At 35.8% G+C, this 27,996-nt stretch overlaps 2 protein-coding genes across 2 annotated transcripts in view; both read left to right on the top strand.

Moving 5' to 3' along the window:
* Positions 1-27,996, top strand: part of LOC110100489 (mediator of RNA polymerase II transcription subunit 15a-like) — an 82,203-nt gene that overhangs the window by 3,242 nt on the left and 50,965 nt on the right. The gene's annotated exons all lie outside the window — the stretch shown is intronic.
* LOC110100413 (mediator of RNA polymerase II transcription subunit 15a) lies at positions 4-27,516 on the top strand. Its single transcript, XM_028692935.1, has 8 exons — positions 4-1,286; positions 7,649-7,716; positions 21,997-22,071; positions 22,190-23,602; positions 25,438-25,782; positions 26,521-26,721; positions 26,799-26,887; positions 26,978-27,516. Exons 1-8 carry the CDS (start codon positions 65-67, stop codon positions 27,180-27,182), a joined length of 3,618 nt encoding a protein of 1,205 aa, XP_028548768.1. The 5' UTR covers positions 4-64; the 3' UTR covers positions 27,183-27,516.

Below are 27,996 nucleotides of genomic sequence, written 5' to 3'. Positions count from 1 at the left end.
GGGTCCACCTTCAGGAAGGCAGCAGCTTTTACCTCAAAGCCTGCAAAATAACACTCCTGCTTCCATGCAAGGTTCTTCTAGTCTTTCTGCAGCACCTTCTATTACGGGGCTTTCTCAGTCAACCATAACAAACTTTGGTCATACATCTAATATGCAAAACATGCCAGGGATCTCTCACAGTTCTGTAAATAATTCTTTAGCACAGGGAACAACAGCAGATATTTATGCCAATGCGCCGAGGCATATGCAAGGAAGGCAGCAGCAACAATCACAAAATCCACTTATATACCAAAATTCGCTTCAACCGCAATTAATGAAGAAGATGCACAATAATGCACTTCTGCAATCATCTATGCAGCAGCAACAACAACAACAATCTTTGTTGCAAACAAATCAACTGCAAACTTCTCAGCAGTCCACAATGCAAATGCCATCTGGTCTAACATCTGGCCAGTCCTCTATTCAGCAGCCACCAGCGACATCCATTCAATCTGCTTCCCAGCCGGCCCTTCAACAGAATCAGCTGAACGCAATTCAACAATCAGTATCACCCCTACTCCCACAACATGTGCAAGCGTTTCCTAGACAATCACAGCAACCGCAGTCTTCTCTTCACCAGCAAACAAATTTGCAAACCCAGCAGCAGCAGCAGCAGCAGCAGCAGCAACAGTTGATAGGACAACAAGCAAACATGTCAAACATTCAACAAAATCAATTACTTGGTCAGCAAAACAGTATAGTTGACATAAAGCAGCAACAACAAAGATTGCCTGTCCAGCAAAATAATCTTATCAACATGCAGCAGTCTCAACAGTTACTTAATCAGCAATCATTGTCTTTGCATCAGCAGCAGTTAGGCCAGCAAACTAACATGCAGGGTCTCCAGCAGCAGCAACAACCGCAATCCCAGCAGCAACAACAGTTACTTGGTTCGCTACAGAACATTTCGAATATGCAATCACATCAACGTTCAATGCAGCTTCTTCAACAGTCTAAAAATATGTCACAGGCACAACAGCAGTTGCAGCAACCTTCTATCTCACTGTTGCAACCACAAGGTCAACAAGCACTTCATCTGTCATCACAGCAGCACTTGATGTCACAATTTCAGCCTCAAGGACAATTGCAGCAGCCATTGGCAATGCAACAGCATTCAAATGGTGGCATGCAAAGGGAGATGCAGCAAAGGATTTCTTCAGGCACATTGCTTCAGCCTCAGAGTGCACTGGAGCAGCAGAAGCAATTCATGCAGTCACAAAGGGGGATTCCTGAAGTTTCATCCAGCAGTAAGTCATTGCATGCGATGCATTTTTATAAGAATTTGACACGCCATTCCTTCATTTTTGTTGATACAATCTAAAAAAACATTAGGATTTCAAAGTAAAGTCTTTCTTTCCTTAAAACATAGACAAACACATAGGAAAAAATAATACGATTATATCCCATAATAACTTAAACAAACACAACCACACTTTACAACTTCAAATAAAAAGACACAACACCCTATAACTTCAAACATAAAAAAAAAAGACACAATAACACCATACGACTAACTAAAGCTTCAAGAAGAAAGATACATGTGGAATGAGAACTATGGAGAGAAGAAGAAGATAGAAGTCTAAGACAAAGTTTTAGAAGATAGGGAGGTAGAGGAAAATTGCTCGCAAGCTATACAAACCCACATGTTTCACTTTACAAAAATTCTTCACTATTCATTCCCTATTTTTCTCCAAAGGAAATCAGCCACCTTATATAGGAGAAGATAGAGAAAAAAAGTATTAAATGCTCTCCTTAATGAGCCACCCAAATCAGCCAATAGAATAAACCCAAAACAACCCACTTAATAAGAAATTAAAACACTTTAGCATAGGAATCAACAAGGAACACACAAGAACAACTAACATATGGAAAAACAGGACAACAACATGAGAGAAATAAATAGCTAGCATATGGAAATGCAGGACATCAACATGGGAAAATAAACAGCTAGCAGAGGGAAAGCCAGTGGCAGGGAAAAACAGACTCAACATGGGGAAAACCAACAACCAAAATATGGGAAAATCGAAAGGCTAACAGCAGGAAAACTAAAAAGCCAACAAGGAAAACGAGGAATCAGAAAGGGAAATTGAGAAGGCATGCAAGAAATCTAATAAATGGCAAGTATTGATTGCCACATTTGTTGTGTTAGAACAAACGTCCCTTGAATCCCTCACATATCACTATTTATTTTTAAAGAGCATGAAACATTGAATAGTTTTTCGATCAGCTGGCAAATTTGAGAAAATTATTTTCTTGCTTTGTATGAGAATGTTGATCAATTTGCTTGACTGGCTATGTTACCATTGCCGATAATAGTTTGTTTTAAAAGGTTGAGATTGATATTAGACTACTTATTATAAATTCCATACCAAATTCATGAATTATATACAAAATTCATAAATTGAATAATTTTAATTAATGAATTCTAATTATATTTTTCTAATGCTAAGGAGTTCCCCAGAAACAACATTCAATCTCCAATCTCAATTGTGTTGATGAGTAAGATTTGTTTAGGATGTCATTTACAAGTAGCACCATAACTTATCCTGCATGTGGGGAGCGGTAGACATAAGTTGTTTAGGATTTAACTTATAAGTGATACATTACAATTTAGCTCAATTACAATAAAAACTAAGTAAGGATTAACCTAAACTAAAAGATTATACTTATAATATAATACTTGGTGACTTTAAATATAAATGTTTGAAAATTGTTCAACCATTAGAAAAGGTTAAATAATTTATATTTGAAAAAAAAAGAGAAGGGAAATAATTGAAAGATATTTAGAAACTTTATATGTTGGGAAGATTAATAAATGAATGAGGTAGGGATTGTTGTGGATAGGTATAGGTTAAATATAGAATTATTTTGGGTGAAATTATGGTTGAGTATGCTTAGAATATGGTTAGTGTTTGTGCTCTTTCAAGTTAGTTTGCATGATCATTTGAGGAATTAATTTCCATAAGAAATGTATGAACTACTATAATATGTAAATATGATAGATGGAATAAGTATTGGTGATGATCTAAATGGATATGTGAATTTTAGTGGGATGATTTTTGAGATAAATTATTGTGGTTTTATATTAGGATGCAAAAAGATGCTATGAGAGCTCGACTTAGGCTTCATTTGGTTACCAAGTACCTTTTGTAAAAGGTAGTTTTAAAAACGTTGATTGAGAAAATGGAGGTTTCTAATAAAGAAAAAAATACCAAAAAGCTTTTGAAAATAACAGAAAAGTGAAATTTTGTAAAAAGCATTTTTACAAAAGTGTCACATTCAAACATCAACGCAAAAATAATTTTGTCGTTTCAAAACAATAAAAGATAAAATTAAACCCTCTCAAACGAGGCCTTAATTTCATAGAAATGTTAATCTTATAGATTAAACTTGTTACATATTTCAACTTTGTAGTTTATGTCTATGATGAATTGAAGGAAGGATGCATTAGAAAATGTGAGAAATGTACATTTGCATTAGTCATCCACCTCTAAACTTGGAGGGTTTCAACGGACAAAGGGAGAAGATCTTGTACTAGGAGATGACCCCTCTTTACATGAGTTCAATTTCAATATTCTCTTGATCTTTTACGACTCTTAATTTATTCATGTTCAAGAGAATGATTCTTTTTGGTTGTCTTTAAAAGTCATTATAATCAACTAAAGAGATGCATAGTTCTTTTTGTTCTTTAGTAATAAGTGTTTAGGTATGAGGACACATATTGTCTCTTGATAAGTAACTAAAAGGTTTTATTTTGGTTGGCTCAGAAGTGGGCAATAATATGTTTAATTTAATGTCAATAAATTTGATGGGCTTCATGCACATTTTGATACGAGGCATTAAGATTATTGGGGAGACTTCAAAAGTATTGACGAGATTCTACTAATCCTATAGTAAAGGTTGCTCGTTGGGGAAGCAAAAGTTTGACGTGGATCTAACACAAGCATGATGATACACAATTTTCTTGAGAATTGTCCTAACGATCCATTTTTTATGTCAATTTCGAACGGGTGGTGTTGTTATCAACAGAGGCATTAGGATATGAGTGTGACATCTTAACTTAGAGAGAGGTGCTAATAACATCTCTAATTTTTGACCTGTTTGGATCACCGTAATTAGTCGCTCTTTTCTCGAGGGAGCTATTGGGTTCAATGCAAGAGCAGGATCTAGGCATCATTCATCCACCTTAGGGATGAAACATTGTGAAGCTTTAGACAACATCATAGATGGAGGCACTGAGGGTGGATGAGACAACTTGTTGTTTCCTGTTTTAAGTTGAGGGGTCCGAGTATTATTGAAGGAGTGGCTACAAATATGGATGCCATCTTTGTAGATTTGGGGGTTAAGTCCTGGAGGCTGACATACCTACACATATAGATATAGGATCTATATGAAAAGTTAGATCCATAATGATTTTGGTGGCCTAGTTGGAGGGGCACAATTTGCCCTTAATATTAATGTTAATTAAGTGCCCAAAAAATTGAGGGAAAATTGAAGTCAACGTTGATTTGATTGCTAAGGTTAGACTTAATAAACTAAATCAAGAACCAATCAATCTTTAATTCTTAAGCTTATGTTTTAATCATACATTTTAAGTACTCTATTTCATTTAATAAATTTGTTATTTGCTTCCATAATTAATTTGATGAAGGCTTTTTAGCTAAAGCATGCTAGATCGTACTTGGATTTATCTTGATGACATGCATAGAACTAAGTGTTAAAAACTTACACATCTCTCCAACATTTATGATGATTATGCTCACGCAATATCCATGTCCCCTAATAGCCTTCATGTATGATCTTCACTACTATGTTCTCACAATTGTACGCTATCTCCTTTGTTAAAATCTCATTAAATACTCATTTTTTTTTTTACTATTGCTCTTTTTTTTTTCTCGGCCTCGCTCTAATCTCTAGTGAGTCATTGTGCTTTTTCTAATATAAGGCTCGCACACACACACTCTCTCTCATCAACAAACCCGCCTTGAATTATCGTGTCGTCCAATTTTGCAGCTCTGCTACATTACTACAACATTTCAAGCTCTTTCATGTTATACAATGTTCACATCCTCATTTCTTTTGGTACTTACCTAATAATACCACATTGCTGAGTGCATTGTTGCTTTGCATACATACTTGTGATCAAGCTAGCATACTCTCATTGATTGATGATATGCTCATCCCTTTCAACTCCTAGCTTGGTGCCTATTCCGTCACGCTTCCATGTGACTAACACTGCAATTCCCACATTCCTCTACACACACATTGCTCGCCTTCCCAATTTCTTTGTAGTTGCTCCTTAGCTTCTAAGCTTTATGTGGTCACTAGCCCACTTATGAGTCAAGGAACCCAAAATTATTATGTCATGAACTCTCGATTGACTACACTTCTTTTGAGCACATGTATAATTTTGATCTTCTTTCTAGTAACAAATCCTTGACACACACATGCAACTAGGCCCTCAACTTTCTATGAGTCTTGTGATTGCTTACCATTATATGACCTGGAGTCATGTTTGATCTTCGACTAGATGAAGTCTATGGAGGTAGGGTAGGGAGAGCCCAGATTAGGTGTTACTTCGAGGGAGGGTCTAATTGAATTTGGCGCTGAAGAGTTGCATTAAGTTTGTCAAAGTTCTCGGTTGGCCATTCCATTATAAGGTTAGCAACTACACTATGGAGTGTATAATTTGGAGTTCATTGTGTAGGGATTTAACTAGTAATATATGTGTGTATATATATATATATATATATGTATATATATGTATATATAATGATGAAATAATAGCTAATTTTGAATTCATTATATGTTGCGTTGTCTAAAATTATTATTTTACTTCTTTGTATGGTACTTGTGCTATGGCTTTCCATTCATGCATTTGAATGTTTCTTTTTAAATGATTGGGCTTTTGATATTGAGTTACATTGAGTAAGATGATGGGTGATGAGTCATAAAGCAGAAGAGTTGTCACAAAAAAGTAATGACTGTTGATTTATCAATGTTGAAGTTAAAGAGGGATGATGAATGTGGTGCCTTTGGTTGGCAAGGAATTTGCTAAAGGGGCAATGAGAGAGGCAACTGATGTATCCTTGTTGACTTATGAGAATGAAGATTAAGGTGACGGTTACGGTTTTGTGACTTAGGTCTGGTGATAGGGACCATCAAATGTATACACTACATAGTTGAGAAAATCTACAAAAACTGATTATGACATTTTACCTGGCATGATGGTCATGATGGCCCTTATTTTCACGAGGATGAGATGATGATTTAACTTTTGATGTGATGTCTTTTAACCAAAAATTTCTTTTTAAATTTAGGTGTGTTACACAAGATTTATTTCTTATGCCCTTGGTCTTTAAAGTTCTTTTGAGCCATGATTTCCAGCTCAGAGGCAGACGTCAACTCCAAGGTTTGATTGGTGGGAGGAAGTCTTTCAATTTTTACATCGTTTGAGTTTGACTTAATAACTAAGCAGCTTTAGCGATGAGGAGGGAGCCACCTTGCTATATGAGAGGGCGTGGACAATGTGCTGCCATGACTAAGGATGGCAATGCCAATGATGTTGAGTGAGGTGACACCACCTTTTTGCTAGGGCATTGGAGAGTAGGAAGTCTACCTGTTTTTGACTTAGGCAGCATCGAGCTTATGGAAAGGCAATGTATCCCACCTGCTCATTGTTCAAGGTGTCCACCTATGGAGGGATGCCATCTTGATTTTGACTTCTCACCTATGAAAATGACAAATTAGAGAATAATTTTAACAAAAGAGAATATACTTATTTAGGGGATATAGGATGGGATGGTTCTTGCCTGTTGGACTATTAACCAATATGTGAAGGTAATAAGGCATACTACTTAGTTCAGAGGACTGGCGAGGCCTAATAGTTCACTAAAACTTGACAAGACTAGTGGTCGATGTGGTAGCACGTTTTTAGATAGTATTCTAGCTTTGTTCGATTGATGTTTGAATCAAGTCATGCCATTCTTCTATCTTTCTTCAACTTTCTTAGAGAAGAATTTGGGTGGTGGCACCTTCAATCAAGGAGGAGCTGAGGGGACCCGAACTATATGGTTTTGTGCTTGTTGGATAAGTTGATTTTTATGTTGAAATAATTATTGAAAATTTTCATAGAATCATGAAAGAAGATTGATTTTATTTTATTGATCTCAAAAAGAACATTTGATCAAGTATCACAATAATTTATTTACTGGACATAAGGACAGAAGATACATCAAATATATGTTGAAGTTTTTGAAGATTTGTATGATGAAGTAATAATTTACGTTAGAAATAGAAGTTATGTGGAATTCTAAATAATTATTAATAACAAAATAATTATATCAATAATCATTATTAAATTCATATCTTCTAGTATTTATTATGGAGATTTATATTAAAGTCTAAAGATAAGTAGTTTATCATGATGAGGGCGGGCCTTTTCTTTATTAAGAAATATTACATATTGTTTCTCGGTTTTTTATAATTTTGAAATATTACATATTGTATATTTTCTATTTTTTGAATAAAAGATACAACCTTTCCATATTACTTACTAAGATTTATGCAACTTCTAATCATCTCTAACAACCTTATTTTCTTACATCAGCATCAATGGATTCAACAGCTCAGACTGGACATAATGGTGCAGATTGGCAAGAAGAGGTTTATCAAAAAGTAAGAATGATTTATTAACTTATTATTGTTTTATATCTTATATTGGTATGCTAATGTTTTTGCTTTTTCTTAATGCATAGAGAGCATATTTTATTTAATTTTTTGGATGTATCTTAGAACCTAAATATCTTTAGGTTAATATCATTTGATTCCGTTCAATATTATACTTGATGCCCGAGACTCCTGTTAATATGAAGGTCTCAGGTGAAATTGATGTAGAACAATATATGCAAGTGATGTTGATTTGGAAATTATGCGTGTTTGAACAGAGCTTAACAATTTATTAACTCACAATGAACTTAAGCAATGACTTCAACATGCAATGGGGAAATCAAGTTTACGAAAGTAATCACATGCTAATGGGAGGACCATTAAATAGTAGATTAATTAATAACATGCTCGTGTGGTGTTTCAGAGACAATCCCTAAGTTAACAAATAGATTAGTCACTACATAGGCTCACTCACACAACGCTCTTGGTGTGGACTAAGCTGATTAGCTTTCATAATAAAACGATGCCACGATTGAGGAGGAATAAAAGAAGTACAAGGGGGTAGGAAGAGTTTACCCACATGGAAGAAGATACTAAGCTACCGAGAAGTCGTTTAGCTACCTATGGGGAAAGGACAACAGTACGAATCCACTCGCACGCCCGGACGTCACTCTAATGTCTCCGAAAATTTTGGACAACAACTTTGTGGGCACCAACTCCTAGAACAACTGGTAGTGGGGCTGGAAAACGGCCTGATCCTGTATTTTAGCAGCAGACGGCCATCTTTAGGATGATTTGGGAGGGAAACAACAAGCTCCTGGCATGAAATTGGGGGGCGACAAGTACTAAATGATTAGGGGGCTGATTTGGGGCCTTAGTGGAGTTGTCAGCTATAGCTTACTTGTTAAGGAAAGAGGAATTAATTCAGATTTTTAATCAATACTCAGATTTTCTGATGGGGATATCCTTTCAAACATAGGACAACAATTTAGGAAAGGAATTCAAGGCTTGTAGGAGAATTCAAATTTGAATTCAAATTCCCAAAATTAACACTAGGCTAATTCAGGAAGGGAAATTGATGGGATCTAAGATTCAAAAGCCAAGAAGGAGAACACTAGGGACAAACAGAATAAAGCTCGACCCAAAAAAAGGTTAATAATCCACCGACAAAGAAACAAATAGATGCAAGAAACATAAAAGAGGAGTTAGAAAGAAAAGACAAAATCATAAAAACACTACCCTCAGAACAACCTTAAAGGTCACCTCGCATGTATCGATATAATTAGGAAAAATTAGGTGCTCTAAAGAACATTCAAACCAGGAGTCCACCACAACAATCTTGATCCAATGACCGTTGGCACTCCTCCGACAAATAACAACAAACCGGCGAACAACACCACTCACACTTTATGTAGAACAGAAAGATAAAATGGAAAGGTACTTGTAGAGAAAGAAATAGATAGAAGACTAAAAGTGGAAATAGGTGTGAAAGAAGTAGCTCTCATGCTAGGAAGAGAAAACCCTCAAGTTTTAGAAACAATTTCTGATAATTCAAAACCTCCATACAACAGCAAACAACACCCTATAAATAGGGAAAAAGAATACAAACAGCCCCCCAAAAGGTGCCGCCCCAAGCCTCCAATGGGAGAGGCCAAAGTATGGAAAATTCCCAAGAGAGAGGCACGACCAGCCCAGGAACCAAACATCCAGAAAACCAACAGCCAGCTCAGGATCCGAATAGCCAGAAAAATCCAACAACCAGCTCAGGACCCGAACAGCCAGAAAACCCATTGGCCGAAATAACAAAACACCAAGCAGCCAAGGAAAAATGGGCTAAGCCCAATAGGAGAATTTCAGCCCAACAACAAATAACCAAAAATCAAAGAAAGCTAGCAAACCAAAGGAGCGAAATGTCCTAAGAGCACAAATCCTAAACATGTTCATAGGTTGTCTTCCATCATAGGGTAAATAAAATAAAACATAAAATTCTAAATTACACAAGACCAAAATAAAAATTTAAAAACATTCGAATAAAAAAACATATGCTGATAGATATTGAATACATTAGGAATTAATTTGGATGTCCAATTAAGATTCAAATTGATTGATTGAGATATCTTTCAAAACATAACCCAATAATTTGGGACAAGATTTCAAGGCTTTAGGAGATTTCAAATTTGAATTTTAGATTTTCCAAAATTAACACTTGGCTAATTTAGGAAGGGGAATTAATTGGGATCTCCAATTAATATTCAAATTGATTGATTGTGATATATTTTCAAAATAACTCAAATTTAAGGCTTTTGGGGATATCAAATTTGAATTTCATATTTTCCAAAATTAATGCTAGGCTAATTTAGGAAGGGGAATTAATTGGGATCTCCAATTAATATTCAAATTGATTGATTGTGATATCTTTCCAAACATGACCCTACAATTTGGGAAAATATTTTAAGGCTTTAGGAGATTTCAAATTGAATTTCAGATTTTTCTGAAATTAATGCTAGGCTAATTTAGGAAAATGTTAGAGGATCAATTTGAAATTTTGGAAGGAAAGGGAAGATGGGGTCATGATGCTTTCGGCCATGGGAACAAGGAGGTGGTCAGCTGCTATGAAGGGGGTGGAAAGGAGAGGCTTTGCATAGTCAAGGCTAGGAGGAGAAAAGAGGTGGTCAGTTGGAGCTTTGGGAGGAGATGATAGTGGCGACAAGCTCAATGGGGGTGGAGGAGGAGATAAACCGTGAGTCCAGACAGTTCTTGCGGTTGACGGATTTTGCTTTGCCCTCACCTAAGGACTTCACATAAGCTCTCGCAAGAACTCTCAAGACTCTCAAACACACCTAGACATAAAGTGTAGAAATTTTCATTCATAATAAAGAGGAGACGAGGCCTATAAATAGACAAAATATAATAAAACATTAAATGACAACAGTGTCCCATGGGGTCACATAAATATACTCCCTCAAGTGAGGGTAAAAGCGAAAAATTACACATAATAAATCAAATACAAATTAATGCACAGATATAAAGTATTCCGATCGTAGCTGTAGATCTTCGGCCCTTCCTCTAATAAACTTTTCACGGCCGTATGTCCTCATAAGAAATACTATACCAAAAATTGATATTCATGCTATGCCAGCATATATTGTTCTGTTACTATTTTATTGTTTTACAAATAATTTAAAGAATTAAAGGTACACCATTCTCTAATGTATAAGGGAGCTTCACATTATAAAAAGGTTTTAAAAACCCTCTGTTTGGGTTCATGTGATATACAAAATACATCACTTTATTATTTTCATTAATCTAATCATTATTAGAAAATAAAATGTCCAAATTGTCTATTTTTTTTTTTCAAATTTTCTTGCTGAAAAAGTCAAGTCATCTTGTTTTACCTTCTAGCCCTCTCGCTTCCCTCCCTTTTTACTCTCGTTGTTTGGAAATTGAAATGGTAACCTAGGGTAAGAAGCAGGCGGCGCATTAGAAGGTGCCAATGGACAAAAATAGTTATGGTAGAGAAGTGCCTATTGACTAAGGACGGTGCCATCGGTGATGAAAAAAAAGGAGGCCAAGAAGAAATAAGACGCAAACATTATTTTTGATATATCCCCCCCCCCCCCCCAAAAAAAAAAAAAAAAAAAAAAATTACCATTACATACCTTCTCATAAAATGATTTGTTGAAGTTCTTGATGACGAGGCTAACATTGATCAATGGCTTGGGCAGATGTGCAATGATATTCTTGCAATGTAAGATTATCTATGCTCCTAAAAAAGTAATGACAGGGCAGATCTTCGCAAATTTTCTTGTCACATCCTAGTCACATGGATTCACTTCTCAATGATGATTTACTTGGTGAGCAATTTTTTCTCATTCATAAAAATGAAAGACTGGATATTTGAAAACTATATTTTGACAGAACATCAATGTTCAAATTTACCCAACCACTAAACCTTCCAAAGACATGAGCTCGTATTGCTTTCATCTCTGTAACGCTTCATGAAGGTTTAATGAGATATTCCTTCGGTTTGACTAAACTTCAAACTAATATTCAAAACTTTAGTGGTATGTCTCAACATTGTCGTTTCAATAAGAATCCAAAGTCCAAACGATTCACATTTCTTCAATGATTCCTAGCTTGTCATTTTTGAAGTATCGGGCATATACAAGATTAATATGCTTGAGCTAGCTTGTTACCATAAGCAGATTCTTGAGCTCATGAAATAATTTTAGAACATCAACTTAACCTGACTCTCATGAGTTTTGAAAGCCAGACCATTTCCCTAGTTTAATTGGCCAAAGAAATATTGACCATAAACAACGATTATCGATTGATTGGAGTTCATAATCATTGAGTGCTACATCCAATAATTGTACAAATACATAGGTAGAGAGATCGTCAAATTCAAGTCTGCAAAACTGTAGTTCTTCTTTACTCTCCACCACTAGTCATTTTGCAATGCCATCAAGAGGAGCCTTTGAATGCTCAAGAAGATTATAAATATGAAGAAGCTCTAGAATTGCAACATGTGACCTTCATGATAGAAAATCAAGATGATTGGAGACAAACTTTCATCAATTATTTCAAATAAGACAAATCCATGATGGACCGATGCTTTTCTTTAAGAAAGTATGCAGTGTCCAACACGTATTGAACACGAATACACCTCTGACATGTGTTATACATGGCGAAGATGTGTAAATTAAAATAATATTAAAAATTGGATGCACATGTTCTAAATGTTTAATGAATAAAACTTGTTTTAAATATTATTTCTTATATTTCAACTTTATGTATTAAAAAAGAACATCGACGCTTGATTGTTGACATTCTAATCATAATCTTTTTAAGCACAAATTCTAATTAAACAATTTACCATTATTATTATTATTATTATTAGTATTATGCTTATTTAATTTCCATTTCCTATTTTTAAGCTATAAAAATTATAATGTTATGTTCAATCTGTATTTGTGTCGTATATTTTTAATAATTGATGTGTCCTGTATTTGTATCATATCTTGTTCGGGTTATTGTATTCGTATTTGTGCATCCTGGAGGCAAATTACCAACAACTAAATCATTAACCGCACATTTTGGAAGAATACTATTTTAGTATGTGTTTGTCAACAACACTTTTTGCTGCAGATCTTTTGATCAAATGTTGCTATAATGTTTGAGGATCGAAGAAGCTGATAAGATCAATAAAAATTCATGAAAAAATTTATGGCGCACACAATCAGGATCCAAGATGCCTATTAAAACAAAAAGAATGAGATATTATTGACCATCGATGATAAAATATTGCATCAATCATATAAATAGGAGTTATGAATCTTAAGTTCTTGATAACACCATATTACACCATACATTAACCATCAAATTTATTGCACCTTACAATCGCATTTTGACAATTTGCTGGAGTACGTGTATAATTGAACCAATCAATCCATCATCATTAGCTAGATAGCACTTCATTTTAGTTTTAATCAACTAATTTTTAAAGTAGGTTGAAGCGTCTCTGAGAAGTTGACGGATAATTCGAATAAATTCCTTCACCAAGTCCTTTAAAGCATGAAGATGGGATGGAAGGGATCCCTAAGCTCCAAGTCCATTAAAATGAAACTATCCCCCTTAATTTTATCTTGTATGAAGCGTTAGATCGATGACAATCTCAATTGGCTCATGAAGATCTTGTAATTTAACCAAAACTCGATAATGGCACAAGAAATTTATGAAGAATGATGCACATGAACTCTTTTTTATTGAAAGAACTTAGAAGAAAAACACAAGATACAGTTGGATCTTTAATTGTAGAGGAACATCCGGCTCTCCAAACCCTAATTGTCGGCTAGAGCCCACTAAACCATAGCAAAGCTAATTCTAAAAAAATCAAGCATAATTTGAAATCACACTATAGTTAGCCTTAAATAGGCTCCCCTAATTCCCTCTCAAATCAGTTCCCTTTCCCTAAATAATTTTCGATCAGATTTGAATTCAAATTAGATCTATTTCACTTATTAACTCTCTCCCAATTGTAATTAAAACTTTCCTAAACAATTTCCTTTAGATTCTTCCTTACATAATGCATACTAACTCTCCCGGGCTTTTCCTAAATGATTCTCTTTCAAATTTGAAATTCAAATTAGATTTTTTCCCTAATTAATTTCCTTCTAATCGCAATTAAACTTTTTCCTAGATAATTCCCCCTCTCTTCTTGCCTTTCACCCACCCTAGTGGGACCATCGGCTCAGCCATCGGTCCATCAATACTCCTCTCTCAAAGAGCACTTTGTTCTCGAGGTGGAACAAAGGAAATCGTTGTTAAAGCACTAGAATAATAGTAGTGGACTAGAAAATGGATTGATATTGGGTCGAACGATCCCTGCCTCGAGCATCTCCTTGATTAATCTCTCAATATCTTTGTTCTAGATTTGGGGATGATTGTACAGACATACATTGATAGACGAGACTCTTTCCTTCAAGATGATAGCATGTTCTCATTCTAGCGGAGGAGGCAACCCCTAAACTAGTTGGAAGTTGGAACACTACTTGATACTGCTGTAGGGGTCGATGAATCATGTCCAATGTTTCTATCTTCTCCTCATCTTTTCCTCCTTCGAAACTCTGCAACTTCACCAAGAATTCAAATTGGATGGATGAAGTAGAGGAATGCATTGGGCTTGTTGTGTGATAGAAAAGTACTAGTCAAACTTAAGGGAAAATTCTATAAGATGGTGGTTAGACTTTCAATACTTTATGGCGCAGAATGTTGGCCATTAAACAAGAAGCATAATATTATGTTAAGTGTTGCAGAGATGAGGATGCTCAGGTGGATGTTTGGCTTTACTCTTAGAGACAAGATACGAAATGAGCATATACGTGAAATAGTTGGAGTAGCTCCAGTGCTAGATAAGTTTAGAGAGAGTCGCCTGAGATGGTTTGGTCACATAAAACGACTGCCTTCTGATGACCTGATTAGGAGATAAATGTTTTAGATTTAACCTATGTTTAGAAAGGTAGATGTAGACCTAAAAAGACTTGGTTAGAAAATATTAGAAATGACCTTTATTAGATCAAAATGAGAATTTGACTTTTTATCAGACACAATGTAGAAAAAGGATTCATGTATCCGACCCCACGTAGTGGGATAAAGGCTTGTTGTTGTTGTTTTTGTTGTTGTTTTCACCATTTCCCATCCTTGGAAATGGCTCCAAAAGTGGCATCTCCTCATTTTCCCCCAACATTTCCACCTCCTAATCTTCTCATCTCCTTATCAGATTAGGGTTTCCTCCACTCGCTTGGCTGCTGGCGGCTCCCTCTGCCTCCGATGACGTCATTTTGATTTGGAACTCTAGCATCTTTCTCATCATCTCCTCCATAATGACAAATTTCTCATCAATAATCTCATGGTTGGTTGAAAATAGTTTTTGAAATCTGAAACCTTTTTTACAAAATCAGATTTCAATTGTCTGATCTCCCCTTCCAACACTTCTACATTTCTTTCTACCATAAGTATCAGATCTAGGCTCCAAACAATAGAAGGAACAAAAACAACGAATATGATCTTCCAACAACAAAAATCAGCAAGACAGAGGGATCAAACGCAGCAAAAATTAGCGAGGAAGACTTGCATTTCAACTCAGGACACAACTCTGATACTAATTTGATAGGAAGTATATGTAATTTCAGCAAAAGCAAAGAACGACACAAGAAATTTAGGAAGAACGCGCAAGAACTCTTTTTTTTGAAAGAATTAACAAGGAAAACACAAGATATAGTTTAATCTTCAATTGGAGAGGGAAGACCTAGCTTTGCCAAGTCCCTAACCATTGGCTATATCCCACTCAACCTAAGCAAAACTAATTCCATCAAAATCAAGCATAATTTGAAATCACCTTATATTTAGTCTTAAATAGGCTCCCGTAATTCCTTCTCGAATCATCCCCATTTCCCTAAACAATTTCCTCTCAGAGAATTCAATTATGATCTCTTTACCTAATCAATTCTCTCGGAATTGTTTTTAAAACTTTCCTAAACAATTCCCCATTGATTCCTTCTTACATAATGAATATTAACTCTCATATGCTTTCCTTAAATAATTCTCTCATATTTGAAATTCAGATTAGATTTATTTCCTTAATTAATTCACTCCCAATTGTAATAAAAACATTTTTAAACAATTTCTCCTCTTCTTGTCCACGCCCACCCTAGTGGGGACCACTGGATCAGTCGCTAATCCATCAAAATCCTAGAGTCAAACAATCATCTCTTCCCAAATTTCAACCAACATACTTCAATAGAAGTTCCTCGAAGTATAATACCATTTAGATGCAAGAAGTCAAGTATAAAAGGAAGAGAAGCTCATAAATGTTCCCAAGCAAATAAAACCTTCAAATTTTGATTAAAATGAAAAAAATATGAGTGCAAGTTTTTAATCGTTTGCATACAAATCTACATCAATGGCGTCAAATTTGCAAGTATTAAAATTGTGATGTAACGGTAGCAAGCAATTGATGCTCAATCTTATTAGTCGGTGACTCCTCTTCAGGTCAAGTCAATGTAGTTTTGTCATCCAATATTGCCCGATGTTCTTTTCCTTTTACTCGAGTGTGCCTATCATTCTCCACTTGAAGTTCTGTCTTACAAGACATCAAATACATTCTCCTTTTGAAGATTCTTTATCTTGGGGGAGAAGCTCTTGAACTCAGTCGTGATGCTTGCTGACCTATAGTGATGATGCCTCATGGCCACAACATGACTCTCAAATTCGTCATGCACAAAGTCAATTGCTTCCCGATAATGAGATTCTAGTCTATATAATGGCGGGAGACTTTAGGAGTTCAAGAAAGAACTTTACCTCCTAGTGTACCCCTCCAAGTATTCCAAATCAAAATCATCCAAATTGAAATGAGCTAAAAATTCAATGTGATGTAAAGCAATCCAGGATCTAGTCTAAACTCAACTCTTGCAAAAACCTCAAACTGCCATCTTGTATGCGCCTATTTCATAGGTCATTGGCTGAAGAGTATGTACAACAAATCTTAGATTGATATTTTACTTCTTTAAATGTTATATAAATATTATTATTGTATAAGATAAACGGAAGCAAGATAAGTGAAAATGATGAAGGGGAACAAATGTACCTGAGCTAAATGCTTTGAAAATTAAATGCACCTATAGACGAGTTCCTCGTTAGGAGGGGCACACTTGTAGTGACAACCAAATATCAAACACACTTCTAGTCCAAGAGGTAATAAAAATGGGGGCGCACACAACCTCATTAACTCTTGTCTCTTTCCAAGTGTTCTTGTGTACTTGCAAGATGTAAGAAGCCCATGTTAGATATTTGTAAGAAGGGCTTGAAAGCTGCCCATCCTGAGAATCTTTGGGCTAATCTAACGAATCAGGCTGTAATTGGTGGTGACATAATAATTTTGACTATGCAGTCCACTCCATAATATTGGCGGTTGGCTCAAATATGGTGGAACACCTTCTAGCTCAATTGATCAATTGTGATCTCTAATGGATTGAATTCTTCACATTCCATTTAATAGTAATATCCTTTTTGTGGGCTCCATATGAATGGAGGAATCATGCTTCCATAATGGAAGCATGAATGATCGTGTGAACAAATTATCGTAAATGCTCCGATCCCACAACATCTTCTCATTTTGCTCAAGTATTTCTACACATCACAATTTAGTTCATCTCATGCGTTGATATTTAAGAACATTTTAAGGGAACCCATGACATCAAAATTCTTTACACGACACTTAGAAGAATTCTTGGAGATTCATGGTGTTAATCTTTTTACAACAAATACGGTTCACTCTAGGTGCATATCGAATTTGTTGAAGTGGGCATTTGTTGACCTTTATATCTCTTTCATAATCAATTTGAGTGAACATGATGGGAATGATGGCGAACTAGCACTACATCTTGCATGCTGGTTCTAAATGCCTTATATCATTATATGTGATCGAAATCACTCAAGCATCGTTTATCCATAAAATGTACTATGTCGATCCATCCAGAGTGTTGAAAACACCAAAGTACCACAAATCCTTATCAACGATGAATGGCGCTCCACGGCACAAATTTCTCTATGGAGCCATGACGCATGGCGCATGGCATGACACATGCCATTTTAAATATAACGCACAATATAAAATAATTGAAAAATATATATTTATTAATATTAAATACCATTAAATAACTAATAACATGTAAAATTTAATCATAAATATTTTGTCAAACAATAAAAATGACAAACTTTAATTCCTACAAAAACTTACATCAATAGATTTGAGTAAGATTTAAGCATAACTTAGCCTAGATTTTGCCAAATAGCAAAACTGACATCTTTAAATCCTACAAAAAAGTTAAAATCCTTTAAATTTTTTGATATTTTTTTTTAATTTGATATTTAATTAATTAATTGTGATATTAATATATAAACCTTAAAAAATTTAATTATAATTTAAATTTTCAAATTTAAAACATGTTTACAAAATGGTGCGCGCCGTTTGCACCTTTCCCCATTGCGCCCATGCATAGCACAAATAGTGCGTGCCATTTTGATGTGCTACGATGCGCAAAGCAAATAATGTCATATGTGTGCCGCGCAGTGCCGTTTGCTTGTTATTTTGCACCAATGACATTTATGGTAGCACTCTCCACACTAAATTCTTTTGGACATGATGAAAATTACGTACAACATATGCGACATAGTACAAAAGTCACTATTTGCAAAAGAAAGGACCTCTCACGCATACTTCGCTCAAACACAACAAAGATGTCTTGCAATTATGCAGCATCGCATAAAAGATCACTCAAATGTCATTCATTTGCAAAACGGATTCCACCGATATGTTTAGAATGTCAAAATTATGTAGAAAGGACATTCATGTTTCTTGGATTGTTGCATAAAAGCGAACATAACATTTACCGTCATGCAAGAAGGCGGCATGAATTTCAAGGCATGTAAAAAAATGAGGAATTGTGCACAAATATAATCACATCCTTTTAATTAATTAAAAATAAAAGTACTATTATTATTATTTAAAAAGTCAAAATATCAAAATTATTTAAAATTCCATTTTCTTGGCCCAAAAGTCTCGATAATACTGCTTGAAACAAGTGTTGTTGCGATGCCCGCTTTCATGTTAGAATCAAAACAAAAAATGACCCAACTTAATTCACACAACCCAATCCCACCTCCCTTTATCTCTTTCTCTATCTTTGCTCCCAAGTTGCACATCCTGTAACTCCCCAGCCTTCCTCTCTCGCACCTTAGGTAATCCCAATTCCTCTCTCTCTCTCTCTCTCTCTCTCTCTCTCTCTCTCTCTCTCTCTCTCTCTCTCTCTCGTCTATGCCTTAGCCTTTTGGCAAGGCCCCTATCGCTCTCTTTTCTCTTGCTCATCGGGCTCAACTGCATCTCTGACAATCTCCTTAACGCCAACATATATTCCGTCCCTCCTAGCCATTGTTGACACCAGCCTTACTTTGTACTCCATCCTAGCTGTTATTGGCACTAGTTGTACCTTCTCCATCCTAGTTGTAGTTGTCGCTTACATTTCTCTTCTTGCTTGCCACATGATCTAGTTGTTGTTGAGCTGACCCTCGTCTCTGAACCCCAACCATAGGTGAACTTAAACCCATCGATCCCCATCAACCCCTCATTCGACCAACCTCCCTCTATCCCTACTTCACTTTGTCTCTCACTCCCATCTCTGGCTTCTGTACCCCCTCTTTCGCACTCTAAACGGAGGGAGAAAACTTTGTATACACTCTCTTTCTCTTTCTACCCTTTTACTCTTCTCTCTCTCTCTCTCCTTGTTTTCTTCACTCTCTCACTCTTTTTCTCTCTAAACAGACAGAATGCCTTAAAAGGCAAAAAAAGAAAAGAAATGATATATATATATATATATTCTCACCTCACAAATCTTATCGCCTTGTCATTCTTGTCGGCATGCGTGAAGGTAAAACTCGCAAACACTTTAAATTCCTAAAGCCTTATTATGATGCATTTGACAAGACGAGTCGAACTTGTGTATGTTTTTCTAAGCATGACATGTAAAATAGTAGGTGATGCTCGCGATGTAGTGAGTGGTCCCTGCACATGCTTTTGTTAGTATGACAGGGAAAATACATATTGCGAAGATCCTTTGTGTAGGTACCTCGCACAATTCTATTTTGGTCGGTGGGTTTTTGAAATTTTAGCCACGATGTCTTTGTACATCAACTACATGCACATCGTTTTACTTTCTCAACAGGCTTTAGTCTCCTCATAATGTCCCTTACATAGGGGAGATGTCGGGATCCCACTAGAATTTGGGCATAATGAATTTTCAAAGAACAAAATAAAAATGATTTTTTTACTTGATAACACAATCAAAATTGAAAATAATTTTGAAATTGCAAAAATGAAATATTAAACACACAAATAAAAGAAATGCACATCAAGTCATATGAACAATAATGACCAAAATTGAACATGAACACTGAATTGAAATATAACTTACAGAACTCATTAGTGAATGCTTTAGCTTGCCTACAAGTAGAACTAACCTCTCTGCACTACTAGAGCCCTCTTGAATTGTTAAGAATTTTCAAGAACCCTCTCAATGGGCTAGGAGCTAGGGAGCGCCCCTACTTATAACAAGAAATTTGATATTGTTGTGGGACCCATCATGCAAGATTACAAGCTTAACTAGATGAAATTGCCTTCTATGCCACCAGACCCGCAATACATACATACAAGCAGATAGAAGGTAGTGGCGTGTCCTTCTAAAATGTAAAATTGAAATTGTTCATGTGTTTCAAAGATAAACATTTACACAAATAATTAAAATCCAAATCCAAATATTTTAAAATCATGCACACAACATCACAATTCACAACTTTAAATTCAAGTATAACTTTCTTGAGAAGTGTGATGTATTTTGAGAAGCATGCTGGTTAATTTGAGAAACATATAGCTGGTTCAAGGAGTTTACTACTCCCTTGAAGTGCATGCCACCCCTTAATAAGTATGCAGTTGGCTTGAGAAACGTGCAGGTACCCTAACAAGTGTGTCATCATTCTAAAAGCGTGCAAGTGCATTAAAAAACAGGTAAATTCTCTGCATAAATGCATCAAAAAGCATGCAAATGCACGATATAGGTAGTTAGGCACGTCGAAAGTGAGTAAATGCATAATGCATGAAATATCATTGTTCAACTATTTTAAGAAGTGCGCAAATATGTTGTGTCGGCACTTTGAAAAGCACTCAAATATATTGAAAAGAGGGCACGTACACTACAAATGCATAAAAAACGTGCCAGTGCACAGTATCGGCACATCAAAATGCGAGCAAACTTTGAAAAGTGTGTGAGTACACTGTCCTTGAAAGATGAGTGCACTGTCCAGATACACCGAAAAGTATTTAAGTACATCATGTAAGTGCAAGAAAAATCACTCAAGCGTATTGTGAAATATGTAAATGCGCATTGTGAATGTATCAAAAGATTTGTAAGTGTATTGTGTTACTGTATCATGGGATCACATCAAAAATGTAAAATGCATTAAAAGGCTTGCAACCATGCATATTACTTCATCAAAATCAATTTTACTTGCATGTTTTTTGACAAATGCGCTACTATATTTGGATTCACGCTACTCTAAGAATCTTGTAATTTTTTTTTAGAAAACGAGCAACTATATTTTGAAAATTTAAAAACTCCCTTCAATTTAAAATTTATGCTCTCATTTTACACATTATCCTCTAGTGGGCCACCCTGCCTACATGATAGGGTTGTAAGTTCCACTCTTGAAGTCTAATCTTTCATGTCCCAAAAAAATGGAGTTGACAAGATTTTCACCTCTTAGTAAATTACCGTAATGTTAATTGAAACATAATTTTCTAACTGAGCGAGTTTGCAATCAAATATTTAATCTTGATATTCACAATAATATTTTATCTCACTAATATAACTGTAGAATAAGTCAAAGACCCAATCCTTTGCAAGCAAATTGATAAAGTTGACAAGGTTTAAAGTGACAAAAATGAATGTGTTCAAAGTCTTGATGATGGTCGTGTTGATAGTAAAATTCAACCGGAGGAATGCGCCCCCAAATTTCAAAGCTACTTTATTGGGACTTAAGCTCTTAGAAAATTTAAAGAATCCAATATTTGCAAAAATCAAATATTTTCAAAAGGCTCCCTACTCATTTAATTACATCAGCTTCTCACCTGCCATATTTAGCTGGATCTTTTATAGTCTGATAGATATGCATTTTTGGTAGATACAAGTCATGAAAGAGTCACATTTAGCAGAGCTGCAGGAATTCCATCTGAAGATCTCACAGAGATATCAGCAGGTTCTTATTTACTCATCAGTTTCTTTTCCGGTTCAGTAATTCAATAAATGTTCTACATTGGGAGACTATGTTTAGCACACTTATTGATATTTCTTTTTGCTTTTTGTCCTTGAATTAGAGTGAGATGATGCCTCAAGCAAAGCAATCTGGAAATTTTGAGAAATTGAAAAGCTTCAAAGTGTTGCTGGAACGCGTGCTAGCTTTCCTTCAGATTTCTAAGAATAGTATTACAATTGGCTTGAAAGAAAAACTCCCTACTTATGAGAAACAAATACTTGGCTTGTTAAATACAAACAATAAGCAAAAAATAATGCCTTCACAGCTGCAAGGCCAGCAGCAGCAGCTCCATCATCCTGGTGGACTTGCTCAAAGTACTCCCCAGCATCAACCATCTCAAGTTCTACAGGTGCAACAACATGAAAATCTTGGAAATCAGGTGCACCAAATGAATGTGGCTGGTTCTATCACAAGTATGCAGTCGGCAGTAACCTCCAGTATGCAACATGGATCCATGACATTACCGAGTTTAGTTGCTCCATTAACCCAACAAAATGCTACAAATTCAGCCCAATCTGCCCCTGATTTGGATCCAGTCCAAGTGAACTCTTTTGGCTCACTGCAACAAGGTACGATGGGCTCACTACAACAGAGTGGTGTTGGGCCTTTGCCGAATTCAGTTGGTGCTTCCCAACAAACAAACCTTAACAATCTGTCACAAAGCTCCCTGAGTTCATTGCAACCTAATGGGACCTCAGTGCAAAATTCTAATGTTCTGCAGCAGCAACATCTTAAGCAACAACAGCAGGAACATTTATTGCAAAATCAGCAACAATTAAAGCAGCAACTGCAGCAACGCCAAATGCAGCAACAATTGCTTCAGCAGCAACAAAGACTGCAGCAGCCGCTGCAGCAACATGTGCATCTGCAACAAAAGCAGCAGCAACCTTCACAATTGCCTGTGCACCAGATGTCACAACTTCATCCTATGAATGAACTAAATGAACTGAAGGCCAGGCAAGGATCTAGCATTAAACCAGGAATATACCAACAGACCTTTACAGGAGTCCAGCGCCCTAACTACTATACTCAACAACTTAAACCTGGTGCTTCCTTTCCAATTTCATCTCCCCAAAGTCTGCAGGCATCATCCCCTCAGATTTCTCACCATTCTTCACCTCAAATAGAGCATGCTTTGTTACCAACCCATGCAAAACCTGGTACACCTATGCAATCAACAGGGTCGCCCTTTGTTGTGCCTTCTCCTTCTCCTTCCACTCCCATTGCCCCGTCTCCCATACCAGGTGACTCTGAGAAGCTATTATCTGCTGCCGTGTCACTTCCAACTACAGGACAAGCTACCAATCAGCAAGCTGCTAGCGCGCCACTTCAATCTCAGTCAATTTCTGTTGCGACGCCTGGAATATCAGCCTCCCCTTTACTAGCAGAATTTCCAAGTCAGGAAGGCAACCTCACTAATGCAACATCAAGAGTTGGTGCTTCTGAGAGACCATTGGAACGCTTAATTAAGGCGGTTAGTTCTCTTGCCTGGCTACTTGTGTGATGTATTATTATGGGATTACTGCTATAGAAATGTTGTGATGATAGAATGATTTATTTCTTTGATGGCAGGCACCTCTACTTTTTTCCATTGATTCATGCCATGTAAAGCTTAGCTATTTTCGTTTTCTAATCCATTCCTTTTACTCTTGAAGCATGGCATGGGATTCTGCATCCCATACAGGGTTTTGTTGGAATGACCTGGCTTACTGAAATTTGTTGTGGATTAGTCCAAGTATTTTAATGGTATCTTTTGTAATTATTTGATTTTGTCACAATCAGTGATTTCCGACACAATTTGTTATCCCTTCAGTATCTCCAGTAAAGCTTCAAGTCTTAATTAGCTTTATGCATATTCAAAAGATAGCATTATTTAACTTATTTGGATCTACTTGAGCCTATTTCATGATTAAATCCCGTCCAAAACATTAAAAAAAGGTTGTTTTATGGTGATTTTATTGATTCGGGAATTCAGTCCCACTTTGCAGAGGCATAATATGCTTCTCTTCTCGGCTACTTGCGAGTTTGGTGAGGTTGAGAAAAAAATTAAGATTTTGGAGTTCTTGAATTTCCAAATCCTCGTGAAATGAAGTATATAAGCTTTTTGCTGTGTAGTTCTTGTGAGGTAGGGCATCTAAATTTCACAATAGCTCGCATTTTGCTGTTGTTCAGAGCAAAGGCCAACATGTACTAAACATACGAGCTTGTTTTTTCATGTGATGGGGAGTTTCGTGTTGCTTTACTTCAATTATTTTGCTAATTTGTTAGGAATTTATCAAAACCTATACAAACCTTTTTTGGGCGTGGTTGAAGATCTTTTGTTTGTCCTTATGGTGTTATAGGTTTCCTATATATGCCTTTCTTGGCATTATGAGAGTAAGCAAGCCTACAGGTTTATGTGTCTCTGTCCATTTTCTTATATTGATCTCATTATTTTAAAAGGATTGTTAAATGAAATATTCAAATGTAAAATGCAGGGAGAAAAAAGGCAATGTAAGCATGCATTTAAGTGAGGTAAAATGATGTTCCTTTTAGTGGACTTCACCGTTAGTTTTTTTTTTAAATTGACCTCAATATTTAAAAATAGTTCATGAGGATTGTAAAGCAAAATATTGACAAATAAAATTTCGAAGAGAAAAAAAAGGCAGTGTAAATAAATATTTAGGCGGGGAAAATGATATTCCTAGTAGTGTAGCGTGCAGGAAATTAAGCATTTTTCCGTTTTGTACTCGTTTGAATTTATTGCTATGGAACTGAGAAGGAGATTTATACAACTAGTTCTCACTTTCGCTTACTAATTGATGTGGTGAAATGGCAACCAATCTTTTCTCGAATTATGTTACCAAGTTTGGGGAATCTTGAGCTATTATCCAAGAAAACCTTACGCATAAAATTTAGTATTGCTCAATAATGAATTTTCTAATACGCTTATTATTTGCTAGCGTTAAGTTCATGATCATTTGCAATTAATTGAACAATTCAATGATATATAATGTTACAATCTCAAGTTGGAAGTCTTGGCAAATACAGTTTCAATGATGATGCTCGTCCCAATTTCTTTTACATACGCAACTGTAAATGACATTCTAATTATATGAATATTGAAGTATAATAAATTTGGATTATTCTATTTTTGTTGGTTTTTGGTGTCCATTAACAATTTTTTTTCTAATGTTTGTTTTTAAGGATTGGGATTTCATTGTTAGTCTTAATTGGTTACATTTACTATTATGTCAGCTTGTTCTCCAGTGATTTTCCATACTTATATGAATGTTGCATTTATAACATGTCATTTTTAACTTTTTTTAGGTGCAATCAATGTCTCCAACTGCCCTTAGCTCTGCTGTTAGTGATATTAGTTCTGTTGTTAGTATGATTGACCGGATTGCTGGTTCAGCACCTGGCAATGGCTCAAGAGCTGCTGTTGGTGAAGATTTGGTTGCAATGACTAAGTGTCGTCTGCAAGCAAGGAACTTCATGTCGCAAGATGGAGGCACCACCACGAAGAAAATGAAGCGGCATACAAGTGCCATGCCATTAAATAATGTTTCATCAGCAGGCAGTGTAAATGATAACTTTATGAAATTTGGTAGTCTTGATTCCCCTGAATTGGAATCCACGGCAACTTCTCATGTCAAAAGGAGGAAACTTGAGGTACTTCCACTTTATATCTTTATAACGGCAACAATCCCATAGAAGATACTGTAGTCGTTGCGTGGTGATAGAAATTGCAGAAAACTCAGCATTTTGGCATTTAGTATAACAATACGATGGTACTAGTTGTGGATATGCAAAGTCAACATGTGCAGTAACTAGAAACAAACAAAATCATATATCTCCATCTATAAGGTTGGGGAGCAATAATAGGGATTGAAGGTTCACGAAATTCAGATGTAATTACCTTTAGATAAATCTCCAATTTTTAACAATCTCGGCTGCATCATCATTACTATAGAAAACTCTGCTTCAAGCTTAGTTAGGCTTGATATCAATCACTTGCTCGACTTCATATCGATCATCATTAACGAATGATAATTTATCTTCGTAGCCTCTAGATCATCACAATAATATTTTTCATTGGCTAACTCAAAACATTGATTAGATTGCATAGATGTTTGAACTGTCGGTTTCAAGATCATGGTTGATAACTGAATGATTCCTTGAAAAACATCACAATAATTCAAGCACTATTTTTTAAAATATTCTTGATCCCATATCTAAGTCATATTTGTAAGAGTTTTCCTAGATGTAATTATAACCTTGATGAAATATAGCAACAAAAGAATAGGTATTTTGAATATCCACAAGCGAACTTTTGTGCTTTTAATATATTCTCCTTCAATAAATTGTTCATCTTGAGTAAATCCTTGGTTGTGCTGTCTGATTTTGCAGGTCAACCATGCTTTGCAGGAGGAGATCAGGGAGATAAACCAGCAGCTTATTGACACAGTGGTTAGTATATGCGATGAAGATTCCGATTCTGCTGCTGCTGCTGCATCCGAAGGTGTTGGAGAGGGGACGATCATTGAATGTTCCTTCAATGGTGTCGCTTTCAGTCCTAGTTTAAAAGCTCATTTTGCTTCAATGCATATGGTTAGATTCTAAGAAAAGTAGACATTCTTCCCATCAATCAATTTCAGTATAGTAAATATCATCTTTATTCTTTACAGCGCCCGATAGCTCCTTTGAGATTGCTGGTTCCTTCCAACTATCCAAAATGCTCTCCTCTACTTCTTGACAAACTTCCAATTGAATCTAGGTAAAACTCATGCAGAACTTTTATATAGTTATCTAAGATTAATGTGCTTTGTTGTCTTATTTTCTTAATTTTGTCATTGAAAATTCTCAGCAAGGAATTTGAAGATCTATCTATCAAAGCAAAGTCAAGGTTCAGCATCTCACTTCGAGGCCTTTCACAGCCTATGTCGCTGGGAGAAATGGCCGGAACTTGGGATAGTTGTGCGCGGAAGGTGATTGTGGAATATGTTCAAAAGACTGGAGGGGGTAGCTTCAGCTCAACCTATGGTGCCTGGGTAAACTGTGTTGGTGCTTGATCTGCTTCAATAAACTGTCTTTTCATTTATTTATTCCCCTTGAAATACGTGCCTTTTACAAGGAATTCCGCAGATTATCAGCTCTATTCAGCCAATAAACAGAAGGAAAAAAAAGTTTAAATTATATTTATCGTCTGTAATATCCCACCAAGTTCCTTTTGTAATATTTATTAGCAAAGGAGGGCACTGTGGCATTACTCTAAATGTTTCAATTAAGGATGTGACCGTTGTCCTGCCATATTGTTCATTGTATGATTTGTCGATAAGGATTTCATTAATTTAGTGATGTGTTGTTTTTATGTGAATTGTAATACTATTTGCTCGCCAACTTGTATGTTCATCTGTCTTCATCTTCTGTACATTTTTAAACTTTTTATCCAGGGAAGTTATATTTCATTCAAAATTACATAATATTTTTCGTCTAAAGAGAAGGAAGTTTCATCAGAAGTAAGAGTTTATAATTACTTATATGAATTCAAACTATCTTAATTTACATATGAATTTGTAATATAATTTCACATGAAGCCAGCCCTTGCATTGCTACATAAAGCAGCATTTCCTTGATCACCTCTGCAAGCTTCACTTTAACTTTGTGGGTTTTAAAAATCTGCGCCCAGCCTCTTGTTTGGAAGAAATTATTAGGTGCGGACACCGGATGGAGAGAATTATCCAGATTTTTTTTCTGTCTACAATAAAAGTGCAGTTAAAGCACAGCAGCTACAGTAACTGCGCTTTTATTGTACACAGAGAGAAATTCGGATGGTTATCTCTGTCCGGTATCCGCACATAATAATTTGTCCTTGTTGGGAGTCTT

This window comes from Dendrobium catenatum, unplaced genomic scaffold, assembly GCF_001605985.2.
Source record: "Dendrobium catenatum unplaced genomic scaffold, ASM160598v2 fragScaff_scaffold_188, whole genome shotgun sequence".
Classification (NCBI taxonomy): domain Eukaryota; kingdom Viridiplantae; phylum Streptophyta; class Magnoliopsida; order Asparagales; family Orchidaceae; genus Dendrobium; species Dendrobium catenatum.
Note: the sequence above shows the minus strand (reverse complement) of the source record. Positions and strands in the feature narration are given on the sequence as shown.